Source organism: Piliocolobus tephrosceles, chromosome 15, assembly GCF_002776525.5.
Source record: "Piliocolobus tephrosceles isolate RC106 chromosome 15, ASM277652v3, whole genome shotgun sequence".
NCBI lineage: Eukaryota > Metazoa > Chordata > Mammalia > Primates > Cercopithecidae > Piliocolobus > Piliocolobus tephrosceles.
In genome coordinates this window covers 75,154,738-75,179,833 of record NC_045448.1, presented here as the reverse complement: position 1 = coordinate 75,179,833, position 25,096 = coordinate 75,154,738, and the positions used below count along the sequence as shown (strand labels likewise).

Genomic DNA, 25,096 nt, shown 5'->3' with positions numbered 1-25,096 from the left:
TGCATCTGGGCTCTGGGTGGGAGAAGCACACCTGCTTCTAGATACAAACCCTGCTAAAATAGCTTTCCCAGCTTTGGGACACTTTGCTGAGACCACAGTTTGGGTAGTTCTTAATCCAGGCTGCAATAAGAATCACATGGGGAACTTATAAAAAATACCAGTGTCTCAGGGCGGGAAACATCATACACTGGGGCCTGCCATTGGGTGGGGGGTTGGGGGAGGGATAGCATTAGGAGAAATACCTAATGTAAATGATGAGTTGATGGGTGCAGAAAACCAACATGACACATATATACATATGTAACAAATCTGCACGTTTTGTACATGTACCCTAGAACTTAAAGTATAAAAAAAAATACCAGTGTCTGGGCTTCACCCCCGGAGACCCTGATTCAATTGGTCTGGGGTAGGGCCCAGACATCAGTATCTTTTTCAGGTTTCCTAGATCAGGGGTCCCCAACCCCTGTGTCCTGTTAGGAACTGGATCAGCAGGAGGTGAGCAGCAGGTGAACGAGCATTACCATCTGAGCTACGCGTCCTGTCAGATCAGCTGCATCATTAGATTCTCATAGGAGCCCAAACCTTATTGTGAACTACACATGCAAGGGATCTAGGTTGTGTACTCCTTATGAGAATCTAATGCCTGCTGATCTGAGGTGGAACAGTACCATCCCCCACCACCCCGTGGAAAAACCAGTCTTTTATGAAATCAGTCACTAATGGCAAAATGATTGAGGATTGCTGCCCTAGATGATCCTTACTGCAACCAGAATTGAAAACCTCAGCCAGATGAACACAGCTATCCAGTCCTAAAGCCTCAGGACTGGAAATGGAGAAGTCAGGCACAGAGGAAATGAGAGGAAGCTGGAGTCCTAGGCAAAGTCCCTCCTACTGACTTCCTGTGCTCTGGGACATGTCAGGCTGAGGGCCATCTCACCCAGAATTAGTGTCTTATTAACAATGTCTAATGTGATAAAACCTAATGTCTAGGTCTTATTCACGGGGCCCAGGAGGGCCAGCTGGATCTGACATCTGTTCTGCCATTCTATTTTTTTCTATGTTGTTTTTTTACCTCATGTTGCAGTTAGTACAGTCATTTCACAAGTCACTAACATCAACTACCAGCCTTCTCAGAAATACTTAACATTCGTATATTCACAAGTTGATTATCAGTATTCGAACCAGGTATACGTTTTATTGAAGAACTTTGTAATATCAAGGATTCAAGCTTGTGCAACAGATCATCATACACTATGGCATATGCAGTTCCCTACTGGAGCAGAAGCTTAATACAGAAGAGTATAATACCGAGATGAGTAACTCCTACCTAGCCTAAGCACTCCTCAGAATTGTCTGATGCCACTGTGATGCTCCAAGGCCCAGAAAGTCCTAAATTCATGTTTCCTTGGGGGAATTAAAAAATAAGCTATTTCAGGAACTTATTCCTTTCCCCCCACCCGGAATGTCCCTGAATGAGCCCACAGAGAAACAGTAGCAGTCATCTGACTGCCTGACTTCTGCTTTCCTGCTCTTCCTTCATCTGACCTGCACTGTTGCCAAAGCTTAGCCACAAGGAAGCAGCAGAAGCAAGATTTCCTTCTGTGATTGCCAACGGGCCTCTGCATATTTTGGCATTAGCTACCTCCTCCACAGAGGATGCATGTTCCTCAGACTGGATCACAAGCCAGATGTCTCACTATGAGACAACTCCTCAGCCAGCTCAGAAGTAAAACAAGTAAAAATCATGTCAGACCCTTGAAAATAAGTTCACTCTTGTGTAGAGCGATAGAGATACTATAGGTTCCAGACCTGCTTTCCCTTCCCAAACCAGTCAGACTTTCCTCTTTCCACTCTCCTGCCTCCTCCTATCCCTTGCTTGCCTGGTAGAGATGGAATGGATAGCAGATGTTGTCTCTTAATGGCATAGCCTAAGGTAACTTATTACTCACAGTCCTTCCTCCAATGCTGCTTTTATTGTAGTGTGTCTGAAATGTGATCTCCAAGAGCGACTGCTCAGCCCATCCCTACTCCCTGGCACAGCTGACGGCTCCTTGAGAATGGATGACCCCAAAGGAGACTTCATCACACTCTATCAGATGGCTTCCCAGTCATCGACCTCTCATTACGAGCTCCAAGTGATCAAGTATGGTCCAAGGGAACCTCCCCAATCCATGCAAATGCTATTCTTAGTGGTTCTGTGACTAGGAGGTCCAGAGATAGATGGTATCTCTTAAGTATCAGGCAGGCAAGAGTCAGTTCCAAAGTAGCAGTTACAGCTACGGCATGAGGAAGCAAAGACAGGCTACTCAGCATGTGGAGGCTAAATGTGCAGATGGTGGGAGAGGCGCTACAGTGGAACACGCTGAGGTCTGCATGAGGATTGTTTTTCTTTTGACTCATTAGAAAGCTGTTTATCCATTCAGTAAATGTTTACTGAATAACTACTTTGTTTAAGCATCAGGACAGAGATCCAACCTTCAAGGAGTAAGTGGTACATAGGATCTACCCCTGCCCCCTCCCATTTCTCTAACTACTAGAATTCCTTCTTCTTTTAGGAGAACCAATTGTAGAAGAGAATTAGCAGGCCAGGCATGGTGGCTCATGCCTGTAATCCCAGCTACTCTGGGAAGCTGAGGCAGGAGGATCGCTTGAGCCCAAGAGTTCAAGGCTGCAGTGAGTTATAATCGGACCACTGCACTCCAGCCTGGGTAACAGAGCAAGCCCTTATCTTGAACAAAAAAAAAAGGCGCACACACACACACACACACACAATGAATTAGCAATGATGGCAGAGTCCACTTCACCTCTTCCCAGTTCCTACCACTGTGCCCATGCAAAGGTTCCTGAACTTTGATGATCTTCTGTGTGCTAGATACTATGCTAGATGCTGGTCATACAAAGATGGATAATTCACAGACACTAATTTAAAAGCTTTCACAGTAGCATCTTAGAGTTAAGCTGAATTGAAGTGGATCTAGGTAGAGGTTCCAGATATCACTAAGGAGTCTTTCACTGTAATTATCTCTTCCTAGGGCTTTAAAGTCTAGCGGGCTCTGTGAGTCATTGACATATGGAGTCCCGTTCATCCTCAGACCTACAAGCTGTTGGCAGCTGGACTGGGATGAGCTGGAGACAAATCAGCAACATTTCCATGCTTTGTGTCACAGCCTGCTGGTGAGTACCCATGTCCCCAAGTGAAAAAGAAGAATCATTTTTAAAGTACCAACCACAGAAAAGCACCTCACTAACTCTTCCCAATCCTAAATCTGCCTCAACCCTCAAGAAGACAGAAAAAACTGGATATACTCTGAAATTTGGAGTAAATATGACTTGCCTTTTGTTGGTTTCATGTTATACAACACTAAACTTGAAAATCCCCTATTTGTAAGCTTAACATTTAAATGGCAACAGGGAATTTTAAAATACAGTACCTGTATTTTAAAACCTACTTCCTTCCTAACACTGTGATAGACATTATGGTTCATTTAAATGAAAAGCACTTAGTCTGTGCCAGACATTGTGTCAAGCCCTAGATATGTATTCTGTAGTGACCTAAAAGACATTACCTATGACCTCAAGAAACCCACTCTCCAATGGAAGAAACAGAAATGTATATATTCTTAATTATGAGAAGTTTATAAAGGAAAAGAAGAGGCTGCTATAAGAAAGCCTGTCTATAAAAGTGACATTTAAACTAAGACATACAAGATAAGTGAGAATTAACCAGGTGAAGGGTGGCAGGAAGAGCATTCCAGGTGTAGGGAAAGGCATGTGCAAAGACCCTAAGGCTGGAAAGAGCTGAGAGAAAAATCAAGAACAGAAAAGCCGTTGTGACTGAAACAGGGAGGAAGGGAGAGAGTGACAAAAGGTAGGGTTGGAGAGGTGAGCAGGGGTCAAATCATGCAAAGCTTTGTAGGCCAAATTAAGGATTTGGACTTAGGGAAACAAATCATGAGAAATAACTATTTAAGTTTTCAAAATATTACTTGGGCAGAAATTTGGAAATGAACTTGCAGAAGCAAAAATGGAAACATGAAAATGAGATAGGAGGGTACTGCAGTAGACTAGGCAAGAGACAGTGGTGGTTCGGACTAGAACATTGCAAGTCAAGATAGGATGAGCAAACCAATTAGAGAAACATTTTAGAATTGTTTCTTGGCCTTTTGGCTATGACCAGGTGTAGAAATATTTCAGAGACAGGATTGTCAGAACTTGGTTGAGAGATTGGATATAGGGAGTGAGAAACAGGAAGTATCAAATAACTGCCCGGTTTCTGACTTGAACTAGATGGATGTCATTCCCTGAAATGGAAAAAATAAAAGCAGTCACATGAAACTAACACAACACTTAGCAAAATTAAAACAACTGCAAATAGAATGCAAAGACAGATATAGAATGAAGGTTTGACCTAGTAGGATGATGAGGACTGCACAGCAATGCATCTCTTTCACTATCAGAAGCAGACTTCTTTTTTTCCTGTTTCAAAGCCCACACTCCCTTTTAGGTCCACCCACTGAGTTCCTGTTTCCTGTCTGAAGAACACCCATCTCCTGTCTTTGCAGAGCAGAGACAACGGAGCCGTTGTAACTGTTAGTGCCCGACAGCTCAGTTTACTATTTACTCCACCCAGTTCCTCAGAATCTGAGATGATACATCACTTGGGAAGAATTTCTCCCAGGTGGCTTTAATACATTCTTACAGTATTTGATATTTTAAACATACATTGACATTTTAATACACTGCTAGAGAGGGTGTAAATTTTCTGGAAAATGATACCCTTTCCTTTTGCTGGGAATGTAGCCCAAGAAAACAGTCAGGAAAGGGAGCAAAGATATATGTACCAGCATGTTCATCTCAGTGTTATTTACAATGGTGAAAAATTGGAAACAACTCAAATGTCCTAAGTAGGGGGAAAGTTATAGGAACTATAACCTGGTGTAGTGACTCATGCCTGTAATCTCAGCATTTTGGGAGTCCAAGGCAGGTGGATCACTTGAAGCCAGGAGTTCAAGACCAGCCTGGCCAACATGGTGAAATCCCATCGCTACTAAAAATACAAAAATTAGCCAGGCATAATGGCACGCCCCTGTAATCCCAGCTACTCGGGAGGCTGGGACATAAGAATCACTTGAACCCAGGAGGCGGAAGTTGCAGTGAGCCAATATCGCACCACTGTACTCCAGCCTGGGTGACAGAGCAAGACCCTGTCTCAAAAAATAGTTACAATAGGCCGGGCATGGTGGCTCATGCCTATAATCCCAGCACTTTGGGAGGCCGAGGTGGGTGGATCACAAAGTCAGGCGTTCGAGACCAGCCTGGCCAACATAACAAAACCCCATCTCTACTAAAAATAAAATAAAATAAAAAAGTAGCTGGGCATGGTGGCAGGCACCTGTAATCCTTGCTACTTGGGAGGCTGAGGCAGGAGAATCGCTTGAACCTGGGAGGCAGAGGTTGCAGTGAGCCGAGATTGTGCCACTGCACTCCAGCCTGGGCAACAGTGTGAAACTGTGTCTCAAAAAAAAAAAAAAAAAAAGTAATAATAAGGATGGGAAAAAGTATTCCCTTCCATCCTGGCTTACCTACACAAGATTAGAGTCTCCCTGCCACTAAACTCAGGGTCTGAGGATCTGTATTTATCTGTCTATCTATTTATCAAATATTTACTGACCACTGTGTGCCAAGCACTGTTGTAGGGATGAAGAGACCTCTTCTTTTTTTTTTTTTTTGAGGGGACGGAGTCTCGCTCTGTTGCCCAGGCTGGAGTGCAGTGGCGTGATCTCGGCTCACTGCAAGCTCCTCCTCCCCAGTTCACGCCATTCTCCTGCCTCAGCCTCCTGAGTAGCTGGGACTCCTGTGGTGGGCGCCTGCCACCACACTCGGCTAATTTTTTGTATTTTTAGTACAGACAGGGTTTCACCGTGTTAGCCAGGATGGTCTCAATCTCCTGACTTCAGGATCTGCCCGCCTTGGCCTCCCAAAGTGCTGGGATTACAGGCGTGAGCCACCGTGCCCGGCTGAGACCTCTTTATTAGTCTTCTGTCATGGAAAAGGACAGGGATGTAGTTGACCTGTCACTAGTAGATACCCATATTTTGGAGCATTTACTAAGTGGTAGTCACTTAACCAGGTGTTTTGCATTCTTTACCTCATTTAATCCTCACAATACTCTGTGAAGTAGGGATCGTTATCCCAACTTTTGCAGATGGAGGAGGCTGAGGCCTAAAAAGACCAAGTGAGTTACCAAAGGTCACACAGCTGCCAAAATAGTGTTGTCAGAATTTGAGGACCAAGCTCATACGTGTAATCCCAACACTTTAGGAGGCCAAGGCAGAAGGATAACTTGTGCCCAGGAATTCAAGACTAGCCTGAGAAACAGAGTGAGACCCTGTCTCTATTAAAAATTAAGAAATTAGCCAGGAGCAGTGACTCATGCCTGTAGTTCCAGCTACTCGGGAGTCTGAGGTGGAAGTCTCGCCTGAGCGCAGGAGTTCAAGGCTGCAGTGACCCATGATTGCACCACTGCACTCTGGGTGACAGAGGGAGACCCTGTCTGAGGGGGAAAAGAAAAGAAAATTTAAAAAGAATTTGAACATAGTTCTGTTGACTACAAAGCCCATGTTTTTAACTTATTTGCTAAACTCCCTACTCTGGATGTAGCCAGATAAATACAGACTATAACACTGAAGCTAATTCTCCCTTCGCTTACACCCTATGCTTCTGTACTTCTGCGGAGCTGAACTCACTTAAAATGGCACAGTACTCATAACAGCTGCTTACCCATCTTGTACTGCTGTTCTTTTTACTCTGTTTGGTCCACCTCCTCTAGATTAAAGACCACTCTCCTATTCTGGAAAAGAGAGAAGCAAAACAGTTTTTTTGTTTGTTTGTTTTTTTGAGATGGAGTTTCACTCTCGTTGCCGAGGCTGGAGTGCAATGGCGCGATCTCGGCTCACCACAACCTTCACCTTCTGGGTTCAAGCAATTCTCCTGCCTCAGCCTCCCGAGTAGCTGGGATTACAGGCATGCACCACTACGCCCAGCTAATTTTGTATTTTTAGTAGAGACGGGGTTTCTCCATGTTGGTCAGGCTGGTCACGAACTCCCAACCTCAGTTGATCCACCCGCCTCAGCCTCCCAAAGTGCTGGGATTACAGGCGTGAGACACCGCGCCTGGCTGCAAAACAGTGTTTAAATGCCTCTTCCTTCTTGCTTTTCACATGACATTTTCTCCAAGCAGCAAAAATCCTGAATGGCAGTATGTTATAGAGTACAAACCTTTCACAAACTTCAGCTCATTAATTCAACACGAATATTTTTAAGTGTGACAAGATTTATTTAGGGTTTTCAGGGTATTATCTGCTATTGTTATTTCTCCCCTGTTTTGGAAAAAGACCTCAGTTTTAATTATTTTCTTCCCAAAATAAATCACACATTTGATTACAATTTAAAAAAAAAAAAAAGATTTATTTAGGGTTTTAACCTCCTAAGCCTATTTTTACAAGTTTGCCATGCTTCTTTAACTCCATCTTTGGTTTTTTATTCTTTCATATACCTTTTTCATATGTTCTTTTAAAATCTGACTTCAAGTCAGCTCCCTATTTAACTCTCTTGCCTTCTGTTTTTCATTGTGATATTCCCCTCCAGCCAAGTTCTCATTCTAACTTCTGCCTTTCTGTTAATAGCAGCACCGCCATTGTCTAGTCACCCAGGCTTGAAACCTCAGTCACTTTCAGCCATCTCACCCTTTACACCTACTTCATCACTAAGTCACATCAATTTTCCACTCATAACATGAGTTGTAACTCTCCTTTACTTCCTGTTCCCACTGCTTGTCTCACCAGGACTTCTTCAGTAAACTCCTAACTGGCTTCCCTGCCTCCGATCTCTCTCTCTTCTGGTTTTCCCTGCACATTGGCACCAGCTTAATTTCCTTGAAGCATTCCCCTATCACATGTTTTTCTATGTTATCAATATTCAATCATGTATTACACCATGCCTATTCTATCCCTATAGCATCTGTTATCACTATCCTAGTTCAAGCCCTTTTAACCTTTCCTTTAATACTGCAATAATCTCTCAACTTGTCTCAATGCTTTTAGTGCTTCCCATTCCTAGTCCACTTCACATAATGCCAACAGATTAATCTTTTGATTAGTCTGATTCCACTGATTCTGCCACTACTCAGCTTAAAAATGCTTTGTGGCTTACTATTGTTCATCCATAAAGTCCATATTCCTTAGCCTAATATTCAAGGTCCCACTTTATCTCCCATTATTCCCCTTCGTTAACCATACACTCCAATCAAATTCATATAAAAACCTTAAATTTTTCCACCTTTGAGCCTTTGTTCATGTTGACCTTTCTCTCATTTCTGTGTGTTCAAATCCTACCCTATCCTGAAAGACCAAGCTCAAGTGGTACTTCTTGAATGAGAGCTCTGCAGTTTCTTCCACTTGTCATTAGACATTTGTATGCTGTTTCTTTTTGGAGAAAAGCATATTTCAAGTAGGTTTTTAAATATATGATCCTATGTTTGAGATTAAAGTCAAAGATATAATTTGACTACCCAAACTCCAGATTGACATAGTGCCTTTTCTACCACTTCCCCACTTTACTAACCAATTCCTAGGCTTTGGTCAAATTCAGGCCCAGAGTAGAAATTCCCCCTTTCTTTCTTCTCTTTTTGGAGGAGTCAAGGCAAGGCAGTTTTCTAATATGTTGTAGTAAAATATAATTTGTATTGTCCAGGAAAATCCTGGACTGTGGAATCAGATGGCCTTAGGTTCCTGACAGCTTTTTTCATTTTCCAACTGTGTGAACTTAGGCAACTTGCTTGCCCTCACTAAGCATTGGGTATTTATCTATTTGTAACCCTAACAAATGTAATGGCCCCTATGTGGCTTAGTCTCTGCACAAATGGCATATATGGAAGCACTATCAGATGCCCAAAAGTAAATTTTAAAGTGATTTGTGTATTCAAAGGACAGCAAAGAGGATCTAGTTCATAACCCACAATGACATTTCTCAAATTTTCTTCCCCCACCCAATTATCTCTAACCTGAAGCTGTCCCTAGAACCTTTCACACACACAGGTACACACACACAGGTATACACACACACACACACACACACACACATACACAAAATATCTCTACCTCCTCGGTCCCTGTTCTCTCTCAATCTTCTTCCTCCCTCTCTCAGCCGTATATTATAATTGACTTAGCCTCTCTGACATAATGTAGTCCTCCTCTCTCTCAAGTCCTGTCTCCTTCTACCTATTTAAAATACTAAGAACTAAAGCTGATAAAGCTTCTTCTTTAATCAATAGAAGTAGAGTGAGGGAGGGCCGGGCACGGTGACTCACGCCTCTAATCCCAGCACTTTGGGAGGCAGAGGCAGGCAGATCAACTGAGGTTGGGAGTTCAAGACTAGCCTGGCCAACATGGTGAAACCTCATCTCTACTAAAAATATAAAAATTAGCTGGTGGTGTGGTGCATGCCTGTAATCCCAGCTACTTGGGAGGCTGAAGCACAAGAATCACTCGAACCGAGGAGGCAGAGGTTGCAGTGAGCCGAGATCACGCCATTGCACTCCAGCCTGGCAGCCTGGATGACAGAGTGAGACTCCATCTCAAAAAAAAAAAGAAAAAAAAGTAGAGTAAGGGAGAAGGTGCATGACACACACATTGGTAACTCTTGTCCCATCACATATAAAATATAGACAATAAAATATACCTCATGTGGTTTTTAAGATGATTAAATATTGGGTGTGTAAAGCACCCAGCACATGTCTAGCACATGATTTCCACACAGTGGTTGGTTAGCAGTTCTACAGTTTGTTTGTTTCTATTTTTGTAGATTCTAATTCTCTGAAGAAATTCTCCATATTTTCATCTAATTTCTTTTTTTTTTTTTCTTTTCTTTTTTTTTTTAGACAGAGTCTTGCACTGTTGCCCAAGCTGGAGTGCAGTGGCGTGATCTCGGCTCACTGCAAGCTCCACCTCCTAGGTTCACTCCTCTCTCCTGCCTCAGCCTCCTGAGTAGCTGGGACTATAGGCGCCTGCCACCACGCCTGGCTAATTTTTTGTACTTTTAGTAGAGACAGGGTTTCACCGTGTTAGCCAGGATGGTCTCGATCTCCTGACCTCGTGATCCACCCACTTTGGCCTCCCAAAGTGCTGGGATTACAGGCATGAGCTAATTTCTTAAATATACTAATCATGGTAATTTTAAGGTTCTTGTCACCTAACCTCAATACCTGGATCACTTATGTGTTTGTTTCTATTGTCTCTTTTTTCTCTTGGTTTTCAGACATGTGTCACATGTCTTTTGTCACACCTGGCAATAACATATATAAATAAATTGTAGAGACTCCAGCTGGTGTTAGCTTTCTCTAGAGAGGGCTCACCCTTCCCACACTAGGCAGATAGAGTGGTGGCTGAGCATCCTGTTTCACTAGAAACTGTGCTGAGTCAAGGCTGGGCTGCAGTCCTGCTAATGCTCAATCTATCCAGGGTTTGTTCCTGGCCCTCCAGAGTTTTCCACTGAAAGCCTGGTGTATTATGTGTATCCCCTCCCTTTGGAAGGTCCCACCTCTAATCACTGGCTCCCAAGTCTGCTCAAACATTCTACTTTTTGGAATCTTTCTCCTTAAGTGTTTTTGCCTTTTGCTCCATGCAGCCCTAATATTTGGCAAATGTGTTTGGGGGAAAATTGACTTGATTCCCATCCCTTCCCACCACCAGGTCTCCACCAAAAAATCTGCTAGTTTCTCTGTTCTCCTATACTTGCCTCCACAGGTGGAAGTCTTGGATTCTCAGCTCCTCCAGCCACCGCTACCACCATGCCCTCTGTCCCAGAATCAACATATACTCCCAGGGTATAAGCAGCTGCAATAATTCCCTCATCTCTGTGGACTCTTCCTTCTCTAGAGACTTAGCTACCTCTAGATCTCATTGCCTCAGCAACTCCTTACTGCCTTCCAACAAATTATCCAGCTTTTCTGATTGTTCTAGGCAGGAGAACCAGTCTGCCTCTGGCCACTCCAACCCACTTAGATGCAGAAGTAGATGTTTATTAAATGCTCATTTATTCCCCCTTTGCTATCTGTTCAGACATACAGCACATCTTCTAAGTTCCCCTTAGTCAGTTGGCTGGCTTCACCATGTTTTCATTTTCAGGCTCGTGGATTTCCTTACAAGTGTGGGTATAGCTCAGTTTATTCAACCACTGCCTCTTCACTTGTGCTTTTTTTTTTTTTTTTTTTTTTTTGAACAGTTCTTCTGAACAGAGTTCACATTGCCATAATTAAGTCATAATGATTACTGCCAACCCACCAGTCCTCATCGACTATAAATGTTATGTAACTTTTCAAATTACATTTTACACATACTCTAAGCCTTCATCAATCATAGCCTTGTTATTTCATTCCCTGATTTTTCACTTGAAAATTTTTTCTGTCTTCCTCATAGATTATTTTGCTGTTTTCAGGTATCTCCTTGCCTTTCCTCAGAAAATGATCACTTCATCAGATAGGCAAGACTTTTCCCAGTCTTTTCTGAAAAATATGTATTGTCCACCACTCCCATAAATGTCACTTTTAGATTAATACAGACCACAAGAGAGCTATGTGTTTTGGCAGCATTCTTTGGAGCTTTTATAGATCTATATCTAAGAATTATTCAAGTATTTTTAATTTAACCAAGTTAAATAAACATTAATAATTAAATGTATTTTTAATTTTGAAAAGTTAACACTTCATGGTGCTTACCATGTACCTGACACAGTTCTAAACACTTCACAGCTACTAACTTATTTTATCCCCAAAACCATTCTATGAAGTAAGAATTATTATCCCTGCTTTACAGATGAGGAAACTGAGGCCCAGAGAGTAAATGGTAGAGTCAGGATCGAAAGGCTGGCTTCAGGCCCCAAACTCTACACCACTCTACAGCTACGTGAAATTTATCAGCATATTGATTGCAGGAGTGCTCTGAAATATATTCACTACTCAATAAGCCACAGACAGCTTCACCCACATTTTATATCAGGAAAAGCTATGGGACTCCCTTCTAGCAAAAGTGGGTGGTTTGTATTTCTGTGAGCTTATCTAATCCTGGCTGTATTATTGTCCTGTTTTATTTTTCTTTTGCCCAGTCCCCATAATTATTTATTTTATCTTTTTATGCTGTTCCATTTTTCTAAACTGGCGTAGCTGTTTTGTGGAATGTGGTAGGAAATAAATATATAAATAAAATTAATTTTTTCCAAGTCTTTATGAGATCAATCTATCCATTGCCAGGAAAATATCATTTCTATTACCAAATCTTGCTGTATAGTCCCAGTTATGTAGCTAGTGACTCACTTTCCACATCCTCATTTCAATTACAAAGTCATATCTGTGGGAGCTAGAAAAAGAAATGAAAATACCACCTAGGTCTTTCAGTTTCCTACTTAAAATGTCAGAGTCTCTGGAGACACATTCCAGAGCTTTACAGTCCATGTCTGCCCTAATTGGCCACAGAAGTTACAGGATTCAAGCCATGATGTGTTCAGCAGGAGTCTAAGTACACAGGCAGTGAGCCAGTTGGGCTATAACTGGGTAGGGAAATGGAAAGTCCTTGGTTAAATAGGCAAAGACTCAAGACCAAGAATCCAAGCTGAGAGTGGGGTGATGGCAGGTCAGGAGCCATTCGAGAACAGAATGAGGTTAGCGTGTAGCATCTGGGCGGGTCAGGGGATGGACAGGTGCTAGAACAGCAGCCTAGCATGAGTCAGTGGGCTTCCTGTGACCCAGCTTTGTCTGTTTCTCTTGCTTCATCTTTCACCTACGCCGCTCGCATCCTCCACCCCAGACACACTAATAAATGACTGAATGTTCTCCAAATATGCTGATCTGTTTCACACCTCCACGCCTTTTTTCATGCTGTTCCCTTCCTCTTGCCTCTGTCCACCTGACAAGTAGCTACTCATTTTTTTCTAGATGCTGCTTAAATAATTTCACTACGAAGCCTTTCTTGCCTCCACCACAGCCTGTCTCCATTCATCTTTCTTGCCTTTCCACACCCATGTACTTGTTGCCACATCTATCTAGACCTTTTGCACCATAGCTCTCTGATATGAGAAATGTCACATTACTATATTTTTTCTAAATCAAATTTAGAAAACATTGGTTCCCAAGGGCCAGGATGTTGACACACTCAATATCTTTATGGGTGCCTCTCCCCCTAGGATCATACCCAAAATCCAAGGAGCTTAACACAGTACAGAAAATGTGGGAAACGGCCTTCTGGTCTTCAACACACCTCCCAGGACAATACTGAATAGAAGTAGCAAGAGCAGACATCTCTGCCTTGTTTCTGATGATAGAGGCAGAGAATCCACTCTTTCACCACTACGTATGAGGTTAGCTGTGGATTTTTTTATAGAGGTTTTTATCAGGTTGAGGAAGTTCCATTCTACTCCTAGTTTACTGAGCATTTTTATTATGTAAGGGTGTTGGATTTTGCCAAATATGTGTGTGTGTGTGTGTGTGTGTGTGTGTGTGTGTGTGTGTGTGTGTGTGTTTTGAGATGGCATCTCACTCTGTTGCCCAGGCTGGAGTGTAGTGGTGTGATATAGGCTCACTGTAACCTCCACCTCCTGGGTTCAAGCGATTCTCCTGACTCAGCTTCCTGAGTAGCTGGGACTACAGGCACGTGCCACCACGCCCGGCTAATTTTTGTATTTTTTTTAGTAGAGATGGGGTTTCACCATATTAGCCAGGCTGGTCTTGAACTCCTGACCTCATGATCCACCCACCTCGGCCTCTCAAAATGCTGGGATTACAGGTGTGAGCCACCATGCCTGGCCGCCAAACGTTTTTTTCTCCATCTATTGAGATGATTATATAGTTTTTGTGCTTTATTCTGTTGATATAGTATATTACATCGGTTGATTTGAGGGTATTAAACCAGCCTTAGGGATAAATCCCACTTTGTTGCAGTATATAATTCATTTTATATGTTGCTAAATTTGATTTGCTAATATGTAGTTAGGATTTTTGTATCTCTATTAATAAGAGCTACTGATCTATAGTTTTCTTTTCTCATGATGTCATTGTTCTGGCATGGTTCTGTGTACCCACACCTAGTGCTTGGAACATAATAGGCAGTCAATAAATTCTTTTTTTTTTTTTTTTTTTTTTAGATGGAGTTTCGCTCTTGTTGCCTAGGCTGGAGTGCAATGGCACCATGTCAGCCAACAGCAATCTCCGCCTCCCAGGTTCAAGCCATTCTCCTGCCTCAGCCTCTGGAGTAGCTGGGATTACAGGCATGCACCACCATGCCCGGCTAATTTTGTATTTTTAGTAGAGATGGGGTTTCTCCATGTTGGTCAGACTGGTCTCGAACTCCAGACCTCAGGTGATCCGCCCACCTCGTCCTTCCAAAGTGCTGGGATTACAGGCGTGAGGCACCGTGACCGGCCAATAAATTCTTAATAGACAAAAAATTCACAAGCAAATGCAGGAATCAATGTAAAAATAGAAGATTTTAAATAATACTAATAATCCAAATCCTGAGCCCCTGAGCCCCATCAGAAGTTACTTAAGCTAACTGAAATGGAGTCCCCTGAAACTTCCTGGTTACTATCCCTTCCAGGCTTAAACAGGCCATGTCCTCAGAGCAGTGGCAGTTCCCCTCCGCCCACCGACATACACACACACCATGATTTCTGTACCATTTATTTCCAGTGTGATGGATTCTAAGCATCAAGCTGACTTTCCTGCACATTTGAATTTGTTCTTCAGGAAGACAGCACATCTCTAGATAGAAGCAAAACGCTAAGCAAGCATGAACTTCTGAAGGCATGCATAAAGCTCTTGGCACAGTACCTGGTGCCTGATAAGCATTCCATTAAAGTTTGTAATTATGATTATGACTAATTTTCCCATGCCCAAATCATCTGCCCCACCCCCAAGACCTTCTGAGGATGCATCATGCCTCCCGAATTATCAGTCAAGTCCTACCCCATAAAGAGGTCAGCAACCACAGGAATGGTACATACCTGTTTTACTTGGAGATTTCCTACCACTTGCTGTGCCTACCAGACCTCCTCAGAGCTCCACACTGCACAGAATGATGACACTGCTTTAAAGTGCAGAGCCTCCCCTACGACCACCCCAGCACCTCCCCGCTGGGGTCTAACTCTAATGCTACAGCAAGTATTTTCTGTCTCACTGTATCTCTTTCTATTTGTCTTCCCCCCAATACACTGATACTTCTTTCTCTGAAAATCGTTTCCCCCTTTTTGCCTTTCCTCTTTTTTTATTTGTCTCAACTTTTCATATAAGAGTAGCCAGAACTCATGTGTTTTCTTCCATCTTATGTAGCAAGGAGGTTGTTATGGTTTGTACCAGATGTAACTGACGATCACCCCCAGTAAGAGGACACAGTTTGAGATGATTATAATAGTTCTAACTCCATATTTCCTGGAGTTTTGTGGTTTTTGTTGAAAAGCTACCACAAAAAAATTGCCTCATTTTCATGGCTCATTTAAAAGGATACACCTACGAAATCTTCTCAGAAGTCTGGTTGTCTCTTATTCTTACTCATGCCCTAACCTCTGCCATCTCCATGGCACATGGCAAGGTGCCACCTCTGTTCCATAATACCCATCATCCACAGCGGCACTGCCCCCAGCGTCCTGACTCTTGTTGTCCTGTGATCGGCTAAGATGATCTCAAGGGCCCTGCACCCACCCACCTCTCCCTCTGCTCTTTCTTTCTTTATGTTCTTTTTTATTTTTTGAGACAGAGTTTCGCTCTTATTGCCCAGGCTAAAGTGCAATGGTACAATCTTGGCTCACTGCAACCTCTGCCTCCTAGGTACAAGCGATTCTTCTATCTCAGCCTCCCAAGTAGCTCGGATTACAGGCATGTGCCACCAGGCCCAGCTAATTTTTTTGTATTTAGTAGAGACGGAGTTTCACCATGTTAGTCAGGCTGGTCAAGAACTCCTGACCTCAGGTGATCCACCCGCCTTGGCCTCCCAAAGTGTGGATTACAGGTGTGTGCCACCGCTCCCAGCCCTGCTCTCTCTTTCTCCTCCCACTTTGCAGGCTGCTTTCACTACCTTCTCTCTGTCTGTCTATCTATCAATCATCTATCTATCTTTATTTATTTAATTTTTTGTAGAGTCTTGGTACGTTGCACAGACTGGTCCTGAACTCCTGGGCTCAAGCAGTCTTCTTGCCTTGGCCTCCCAAAATGCTGGGATTACAGATGTGAGCCACCACATCTGGCCTTACTACCTTGTACACTCTCTGGACATTCCAGGGATATTCCCCAGTCAGCCCGTTCTAATCCCAGTTGTTAGTAAACCAGACTTTATTACCCTCCAAAGAAGAACTGAATTTCTACAACAGACAACACTTCATACAAGTCTTGGTTTCAAGACACTGCTTTTTTCTTTTTCCTTTTGAGATAGACAGGGTCTCACTCTGTCACCCAGGCTGGAGTGCAGTGGTACAATCATGGCTCACTGCAGCCTTGATCTCCTAGGCTCAAGGGATCCTCCCACCTCACCCTCCTGAGTAGCTAGGAGTATAGTCACGTACCATGGGCTTCAAGACTCTGTTTTTAAGAATTATAATTCTTAAAACTCCACATGTACTGTTGAATATGGTAGGCCCCTCTGGGATGAACATCTACTTCAAGTTACAGGGCATTTCTTAACTTTTCTCTCCATTGTTGAGCCTTTTATGTACTCTCTCTGGCATATCCCAGACCAGGGAGGAAGAGTAGTACCTTGTGATACTGATGATTCAAGCAGGAAGTCCCTCCCTACCAGGGCCAAAGTTAAATGGCTCTGCCCCCTCAGCACCCCTGGAAGTCAGGGAAACTTCAATTGGGACTGATCCTCAAATCATGCCATAGACTAAAGATGAACCAGTATTTCTGTATGTCCTTGTTTCAGAAAAGAGAATGGCTGCTATTAGCCAAGGGGGAACCACTGGGCCCAGGACACAGCCAGAGAATTCCTGCCAGCACCTTCTATGTGATCATGCCATCACGCTCCCTCACACTGCTGGTGAAGGCGGTGGCCACACGGGAACTGATGCTTCCCAGCACCTTCCCCCTGCTACCTGAGGACCCACGTGATGACAGTCTGAAGAATATGGAGGCAAGTGGAGCCCAGATCTCATGGGACAGATCTGGAAGCGAATGGAGTTTGAGAAAAGGAGGAGGGAGAGGAGTGAGCCCAGGAGGGAATGGATGGGGAGCTGAGGAAGGAATGTGGTAAGACAGTAAGAAGAGAAAGCAAGAATAGGCAATGATGCCAGAAGAAGGAAGTAAACACTTAGATGATGGCAGCAGGGTAAGGAGTGAAATAGAATGGAGGCTGGGCTGAGGGAAATGAGACTTGAGAAGAAAAAACTGGGAGAGAAAAGGGATATTGGCATCAGTGATGACTGGGAATTAGAGTCATCCTAGAGGACACACGACATGCACACGGACCTGAAATCTGAGGAATGGGTGGCTGTGAAGGAGAAAAGGGAGCATCACAGAGTAGAAGCCTGATGGCAGGCCAGGGCACAGGGAGGCAGGGGAGGAAGCCACAGCACCGGCAGCTCCAGCTCCTGGGGATGCACTGGACACTTGTTTTGTCAGTTTTGTCTTTGCACAGACTGGTTCTCCTGCCCCCACCTCCTCCCCAGAGAGGAGATTGTGATGTTAGACAAGGGAGAGCAGAACATTGGGAGGGAAAGGAAAGGAGAAGACACAGTGGAAGGCAGAAGAAAAAAGAAGGGAGAAGGGTGTAAAAGGAGACCCAAAAAATCATTCTTTGTATGGGTTTTCGTGTCTTTGTGTGTTTATTTTTTGAGTGTGTCTGTGCTTGGGTCTCCAAATTGGTGGCAGTGGGCGTAGATGTACCTGTGCATATCTGTGTGCTGGTGTGTTCTTAGGGGTCTAACTTTCTGCATTGCATGTGTGCATATGTGTATACCTGTGTTGCGCTCATTTATGTTTGTTGAGAAAAGGAGGAAAAGGCAGCCAATGTAGGTGTCCAAAATAGGAAGGGCTTCAAAATGAGACGAGATGGATGCAGATGCGAAGGCCATTTTTTCCTCCTCCTCCTCCTGGGATCTGGATTCTCTACATTTGCTCTGCTAGTCTCCCCAGGCTAAGGGTGGGAGGGATGGCTCTGGGTAGGGAGAACTGGAACCACATTGCTGCTGGCTCGCTGGCTTAAACGCAGCAAGGACAAGGCCTGGGATTGTACTCTTGGCTTGGCGGCCACAGAGACACAGAGAGAGGTGGGCACAAATGGCCATGGCCCGCTCAGCGTCTCACTTTGGGGCCAGTGGTTCCTGGCACAGGATGTTGTGGCCGGAAAACCTGACTGCACAGGAATGTTGTACTCCTGTATCCCCTCCTCCCTTTCCATTCAGCTCAGCTCAGCTCACCTCCAGGCTGAGAACTCCATGTACTCGCCTTGCAGGCTGTGAGCACCCCGCCCTGCTGCGTAGCCCGCTGACACACTTTCCCTCTGTGCTCACAGTGGATCCCTTGTAGCATTCATGTGCGCCGGCCCCCTCAGAACCCCTGGACATGCGTCTTGGGGCCAGAGTGTTCAGTGTTCCTAACCACTTAGGGTTTTTCCTACTTCTCCTACCCATGCCTGGCCCTTACATCACAAGCACTGGACCTCAGGCCAGAACACCCAGTGGGACAGCATCTATTTCACAGCCTTCATGGCAGCCCTGGGGTTTCACACTTCCTCCAGCCCCTCACACTCCTGGATCACTGCCTGACATCTTGTGTTCTGTCACCTCAAGTTCCCTGGGTAAGGCCCCTCCTCTCTTTTCCTCAGAGCATGCTGGATAGCCTGGAGCTGGAGCCCACCTACAACCCGTTGCAGGTTCAGAGCCACCTGTACTCACACCTAAGCAACATCTATGCCAAGCCTCAGGGGCGGCTCCACCCACACTGGGAGAGCCGAGCCCCGAGAAAGGTACCACTCCCCTCCTTCTCTCCTCTTATTTCCCCTCCCTCCCCTTCATGCCCAGAGTCCTAGAAAGCCCTCCTCCCCCATCCCAACACCACCCCCATCCAAGGGAGCCCTCCTCCTGGATCCCACCCCTGGTGGAAGGGAAAATTAGAACCCTTACTGGGTAGGGACGCCTGTTTGCTAGGGTATTTACATATGATAATGTTTAGGTGTTTTAATTGTAGTGTTTATGATAACTCATTAGTCATTTAACAGACTATTGTCCCATTAAGCAAACTGGCTACACAGGAACTACAACCACAGTCCTCCTGAAAGAAAAGGCTGACGGAAAGGTGGAAAAAGAAATGCCCAAGGGATGGGAAATTAATATTTATAGAGCACCAGTCATTTGCCCGGTTTTATGATAAGTACTTGCTCATGTATTTTTCTCATTTAATCCTCACAGCATCCCTGCAAGGTACGTGTTTGTTCATTTATAGATGAGGAAAGGAGGCTGACCGAGGTTAGTAACTCAAGAGGACTCCCATGACTGGGATTGAAGACAGCTGGGGTTGAAGAGGGACGAATGATTGAGGATGGAGAAATATTTTTATGAGACCCGTGTTCTATATAATATTTGGGCTTCCTTCTGCCCTTATTAACTTTTTCTCAGTTTCTTAGTAACAGAGCCTTTAGAAAAATTCTCATTTTGGGCCAGGCATGGTGGCTCATGCCTATAACTCCAGCACTTTGGAAGGCCGAGGCAGGTGGATCGCTTGAGCTCAGGAGTTTGAGACCAGCCTGGGCAACATGGCAAAACCTCACCTCTACAAAAATACAAAACATTAGCCGGGAGTGGTGGTGCTCACTGTAGTCCCAGCTACCTGGGAGGCTAAGGTCGGGGAATTGCTTGAGCCCAGGAGGTTGTGGCTGCAGTGAGCCAAGACTGTGCCACTGCACTCCAGCTTGGGTAACAGAGCAAGATCCTATCAAAAAAAAAAAAAAAAAAAAAATCATTTTGTCTTAGCTAAAATTACAGGAGGACATTTTCAAACTAGAGGTAGGAGCAGGGGCTACCACAAGTTAGCTGCTGGGCAAGCTGCCAGAGGTAGGACACTGGGCAAGGAGACAGGCACTGTGGAGGCTGGGCTCAAGGGACTCCAGATCACTGTCCTGGGCCTTGAGGCTGTCACTGTGGGGATGGGACTTACGAAAGAGTTAGGACAGGAAGCCCAACAGAGAATGGGATAGGTGCTCAGAAACTCTGATCTTCAGAGAAGGCTCTGGTTGCTTTCTTTGCAGACTGGGCAGTTGCAGACCAACCGAGCTCGAGCCACTGTGGCCCCCCTGCCTATAACTCCTGTCCCAGGCAGAGCCTCCAAGATGCCAGCAGTCAGCAAATCTTCCTCAGATGCCTTCTTTCTGCCTTCAGAGTGGGAGGAGGATCCCTCAGGGCCCTAAGTCACCAGCACCAGAGCCCAGCTGCCCAGCTTAACCACATCCATGCTCAGGTTCACATAATGGCTATCTGTGTGTGGTCAGACCTGCTTTCTATCCACCTGAGCCTCTGTGAGTGAGGGCTGACTGGGAAACAGCAGCCTTCCCCTCCTCTGTTTCAGTGCTGTCCCACTCCTCAAGTCGGGAAGCGACACCCGAGCCTGTCCCTTCTCCAGCAAGGACTCTCATTTTCTTTTGAATCATTTGATACTGTTTACACAGGTGAAGATTAAACACCCAGTAAGCTTCCACCATTGTTAGGAGCATTCCTGACCCAGAATTTCTTCTTGTAGCTCTGTGTAAGCAGGTGGATGAGGTCATATCACCTTTGGTAAACAGGACCTCAGGAACAAGGATGAGGTTTTCAAAGCTCATAAAAAACAAGTAGGATTGAAATCCAAGCCTCATTTCAGAGCCTGTGCCCTTCCCACTACACCACCAGGCGTGAGCCTCCAAAAAGACAAGTGCTTGGTACCTACATGCAAAGTGTGTGTGTTGCCGGGTGGGATGGCTGCCATACAGCCCAGAACAGGGGAGAGGATGGCGTAAAAAAGACCTACTCCTTTCCTGTTACTCTCTCCCCACACGTACCAACCTTCCTGTTGCTCCCTCCATCCACAGAATAATAGCTACCATTTATAAAATGTTTACTCTGGGCTGGGAGCAGTGGCTCACACCTGTTATCCCAACACTTTGAGAGACTGAGGTGGGATGATCACTTGAGGCCAGGAGTTCGAGACCAGCCTGAGCAACACAGTGAGACCCCCCCCATCTCTACATAAGAAATACTTTTTTAAAAAAAACCACTCTGTGCTTCAGATTACACTAAATACTTATAATGTATCTAATTTCATACAAAAAGCTCTGTGAGGTAGGGCCCATTATAGCTTTCCCATTTTACAGAGGGGCACAGGGGAAACTGAGGGTTGCAGATGTTATACAACTCACCCAGGGCCACAGAGCTCATGTCTAGCCCAGGGCAGCCTGACTTGACTCCCCAGGCACTGCACCGCCACACTCCTCTTCCCTTCCTGGATGCCTTTCCTCTCCGAGACTCTCAACACATTCCTGGTTCTCCTCTTGATCCCCACCACACCCAACCCAACCACTGTGTCCCCTCTTTTTCTGTTCACACACATAAACTTCTTAAACCCAAGCTGACTTTAATGAGAATTTTAAAGTTTTTAAATAGGTCTCTGGCAAAGAACAATGCAGGAGTAAGAATCCAGGCACAGTCCAACATCTCCCTGAGGCCTCCACATGGGCCCCTCAAACTGCACCCACTCTGACCATGCACCACTTTCCACAGACCTGGTCCTGCAGCTGTCCCTTCCTTTGGGGAAGTGGAGAAGGGACGGCTTTAGGATACAGAGCCCATCCCTCAGCCTTGCCATCTGCCCCGCTTTTTAGGACTTCCTGGGATTGTCCTTCCTTTGACTCCCCTATCCCTCTGGTCCCCTGGTCTCACACAGCACGGCCTCTCCCACCTTCTGGCTTCTGCTGGTTCTAACCATTTTCTTAGATCCCTAGTGCCACCTCCCCATGGTCCTCCTTAGCCACCTCAGCCTTGCCCTCCTTCTCAGGTAGAGCCCTCTGACTTGACCCCAGTCTTGTCAGTCCCTACTCTAGAGAGCTCACAGTCCCAGCCCCCCGAGGCCCCGCTTTTATGGACCTGGCTGTACAGGGCTGAGTTGTAGCTTTTGCTGCCACTGCCAGTTGCAGTACCAGGTTCAGGCTTGGGAGCAGGGACGGGCTTTGTGCTCCGAGGGGGTGGCACAGCATAGTCATCAGTGGCAGGGTTGTAGGGGAGCTCATAGCCCTCCTCCTTCACCCGGGCTTGGCACCACCATGCATCCTTGGGCTCCCGAGGCAGATCATAAAGGCCCTGGGAAGGGACTGGGGCCAAGCCTTCAGGTTCATCATAGATGGGGTCCTCTTTGGGGTCCGTCAGCTTGGCCTTCAGCAACTGCTGCTGCGCATGTTCATACAAGTCCCAATAGAGAGGTTTCTTCCGTTGCACTCCCTCTCCTGCCCGAGCAGGGGTGCTGTCCAAGGGGTCTGAGTATAGGGAGTCCTGGGAAGGGCACGGAGCAATTCGCAAGGAGTCTAAGGGCTCAGCGTACAGGGCTGGGGGGCTGTCAAGGAGCTCTTGGGGGCCAGGTGGGGAAGGCAACTTCCCCTCTGCCACCTCCCCTTCATGGGAGTCAGCTCTGAGAACATCGTGCCCCTGTCCGGCCTTTCCCTGGGCCTTCTGCCGGTGGATGGCAGTCTCAACTGCCTGGAAGATGTCATTTCCCTGTGCCGTCTGGAAGGTGAAGGTTCCAGGGCCTGAGGGGCAGCGGCGGCCGGCCTCGAAAGAGAACATGACCTGAGGAGGGTAGAGAGGGAAACGCATTACCAGGAGCCATCAGAGAAAGGGAGTCACAGGCCTGCACTAGTTAGGATATCTACAAAGAAGAGACCACCTGGGGTCACTGGGTAGGCAAGAAAGGGGGATCCAAAGGTCTGAGCTTCCCACCTTCTGTCCTGCCCCACTCCTCCCACAGCTGCCCAACCCAGGAAGCCCTCCCGGACAGCCCCTGCACCTTGTCCCGGCCATAGCGACGCAACAGAGTGTAGGGCCAGGACAGGAGCGGCTCCAGTATCTGACTCTGGGCCCCCATGGTCAGGAGAGTCAGCCTCTCAGTCTCCACCCTCAGCATGTAGGAGCCATGCAGGCCACAGCGCTCGGCGGCCTCAGTCCTCTGCACCGTTACCCAGAATTGGGATCCTGGAAGGCATATACGATTAGACAGCTGCTGGGAGAGGGGTGGGGACAGCAGTGGGGACCCAGAAGCCTCATGAGCGTAATGTCCAAGCACTCACTTGGAAGCCAGATCTCAGGGCCTTCCTACTTCCCCATGGGCCCCTGGGTATCCACCCACTTTCCAAAGGCCCTCCTCCTCACTCCATCCCTTCCCGGGCTTAGGCGTCTACCTTCCCAGGTGGGGCTGTACAAGGAGTTCTCCAGCATCTCCAAGGCAGAAAGCTTAGGTGGGTTATCGGAAGGCGCCAGAGTCCAGCTGCCTTTCTGTAGTAGAGAGAGAGCGTCGAGAAACCTGTAATTTTCTCAACGGGGAGTGGGTGTGGGTCTGAGCCAGCCCCATTTCTCTGCCTCTGTAACTGCCCCCACCCCACATCGCCGCAGCTCCTCACCGGAAAGGCGTTTCGGCACAGCGTCTGCACCCAGGCTGCACTGGACGGCGCGTCGGCCGCCAGCAAGTGCGAGCGCTGAGCAGTGTCCAGGCGGAAGGCAGTGGCGCCGGGCTCAGGCGGGGTCTCCACGGTAACAGGGGCCACACTCACACACTCAGCCAGACGGATCACCTTGCAGTCCAGGCGGCGCGAGCTCCCTCGGCCACCCCCAGAGCTCGACCCTTTATGGTCAAAGAACTCGAGCCGCGCTACGCCGTGAGGACTGGCCGGGTAGAGCACGGCCCAGGTCTTCCTCCACCTCTAGGGAGAGAGTGAGAGGGCTGGAGAGTGAGTGGCGTGCGCGGGCGGCCCGGGTCCCGACGGGGAAGGAGGGAGCGGCGCAGGTCGATTTGGGGTCTGGGGCTTCCAAACGGGGGGGCGAAGTTTCCCAAGGAGGATGCCACTCCGTCTCCCCAGGACCAGAACCCCGAGACTAGAGACGCTTCCCGAGAGCGTACAAAGCAACTTCGCGGGACAGTCACAGGCTCTCCAACTGCCCGCGCCGCGCTCCAGCCTGTTGCCCACCTCTCCCTGTTTCTGGGCTCTCTCACCCACTACTAGCCCGGATAAGGTTCGGCATCCGTGCCCCAGACTACCTTGGTCCCAAAGCGCTGACTCTGCAAAAACAGCGGCCCTTCCATCACTGCGCCGTCCATGGCCCCCGGCGGTTCCTTCCGCGCTTCCTGGCCCTGCGGCGGGAGGCGGGGCGGGAGGCGGGGCCGGGTTCCCTGGAGGTGTTTCCGCCCCTCCCCGGCCCCCGCCGGCAGCCGCTGGGGGGTCGGGGTGTGTTGAGGGAGAAGAGCGAGAAGGAAGGGTGGAGGCTCCCGGATTAACCTGGCGCTACCCAGGCCCCTACCCGCCGTCGTAGGGGCGCGCCGGTAGCTCCACCGAAAGTCCTCGGTTTTGGCGCGAGGACTCTGGGCGTGGTGGCTGCGCGTGACGTCCTATGTCCAACGTGACATCAGAGTGAAAGCCATGACCTCACCCCGAAAGCACCCGGAGGCACCGGAGAGACCCACACGGGCCTCCAGAGCTTCAGTTGCCCTGGGCGGGCCCGCCCCCAGCCCCGCCCGAGCCGGGCTGTTTACACTCCGCTGACCCGGGACTCGGAGGGAGGGCTGGGATTGAACCGCTTCCCGCCACCTCCGGGGCCGCCCCGCTGCCCGGCGGCCGCTTGCATGTCAGCTCCCTGACCGCAGAGGCCTGGCCTCCATGCCACGGGAAGAGAAAGCTTCATTGAGCAGGCCGGGAGGGCCGGGGAGGGGGAGGGGGCGCGGCAGTGGCCAGCTCCACGGGGAGGGAGGACCCAGAGGAGGGGAGAGGAGGGAACTGGCCGGGAGGAATGGAGGGAGAAGGCGGAATGTGGGAGGGCTCAGGGGGGATGTGGGAGG

At 47.1% G+C, this 25,096-nt stretch overlaps 2 protein-coding genes across 4 annotated transcripts in view; one reads left to right on the top strand and one right to left on the bottom strand.

Annotated features, from left to right (window-relative positions):
- Window positions 1–21,264, top strand: part of M1AP (meiosis 1 associated protein) — a 96,795-nt gene extending 75,531 nt beyond the window's left edge. The window contains exons 6-11 of one of the 2 annotated variants that reach the window (XM_023188046.2): window positions 1,981–2,143; window positions 3,033–3,174; window positions 16,959–17,165; window positions 18,858–18,998; window positions 19,441–19,452; window positions 20,277–21,264. In XM_023188046.2, the coding sequence (XP_023043814.2) occupies window positions 1,981–2,143; window positions 3,033–3,174; window positions 16,959–17,165; window positions 18,858–18,998; window positions 19,441–19,452; window positions 20,277–20,435 (824 nt within the window). In that variant the 3' untranslated portion in view covers window positions 20,436–21,264. The remainder of the gene's footprint in view (window positions 1–1,980; window positions 2,144–3,032; window positions 3,175–16,958; window positions 17,166–18,857; window positions 18,999–19,440; window positions 19,453–20,276) is intronic. The other variant, XM_023188047.3, reaches the window with a different exon arrangement.
- A 347-nt stretch (window positions 21,265–21,611) lies between these two features.
- DOK1 (docking protein 1) lies at window positions 21,612–25,012 on the bottom strand. 2 transcript variants are annotated; one of them, XM_023188055.3, is made up of 5 exons: window positions 24,302–25,012; window positions 23,667–23,966; window positions 23,448–23,541; window positions 23,057–23,241; window positions 21,612–22,839 (listed from the first exon to the last, which is right to left on the bottom strand). In XM_023188055.3, the coding sequence occupies exons 1-5, from the start codon at window positions 24,359–24,361 to the stop codon at window positions 22,051–22,053; spliced, it is 1,428 nt and encodes a 475-aa protein (XP_023043823.1). In that variant the 5' UTR covers window positions 24,362–25,012; the 3' UTR covers window positions 21,612–22,050. The 2 variants fall into 2 exon arrangements, with proteins under 2 accessions (XP_023043823.1, XP_023043824.1); XM_023188056.3 differs by lacking the exon at window positions 23,057–23,241.
- Between the last annotated feature and the right edge of the window lie 84 nt (window positions 25,013–25,096).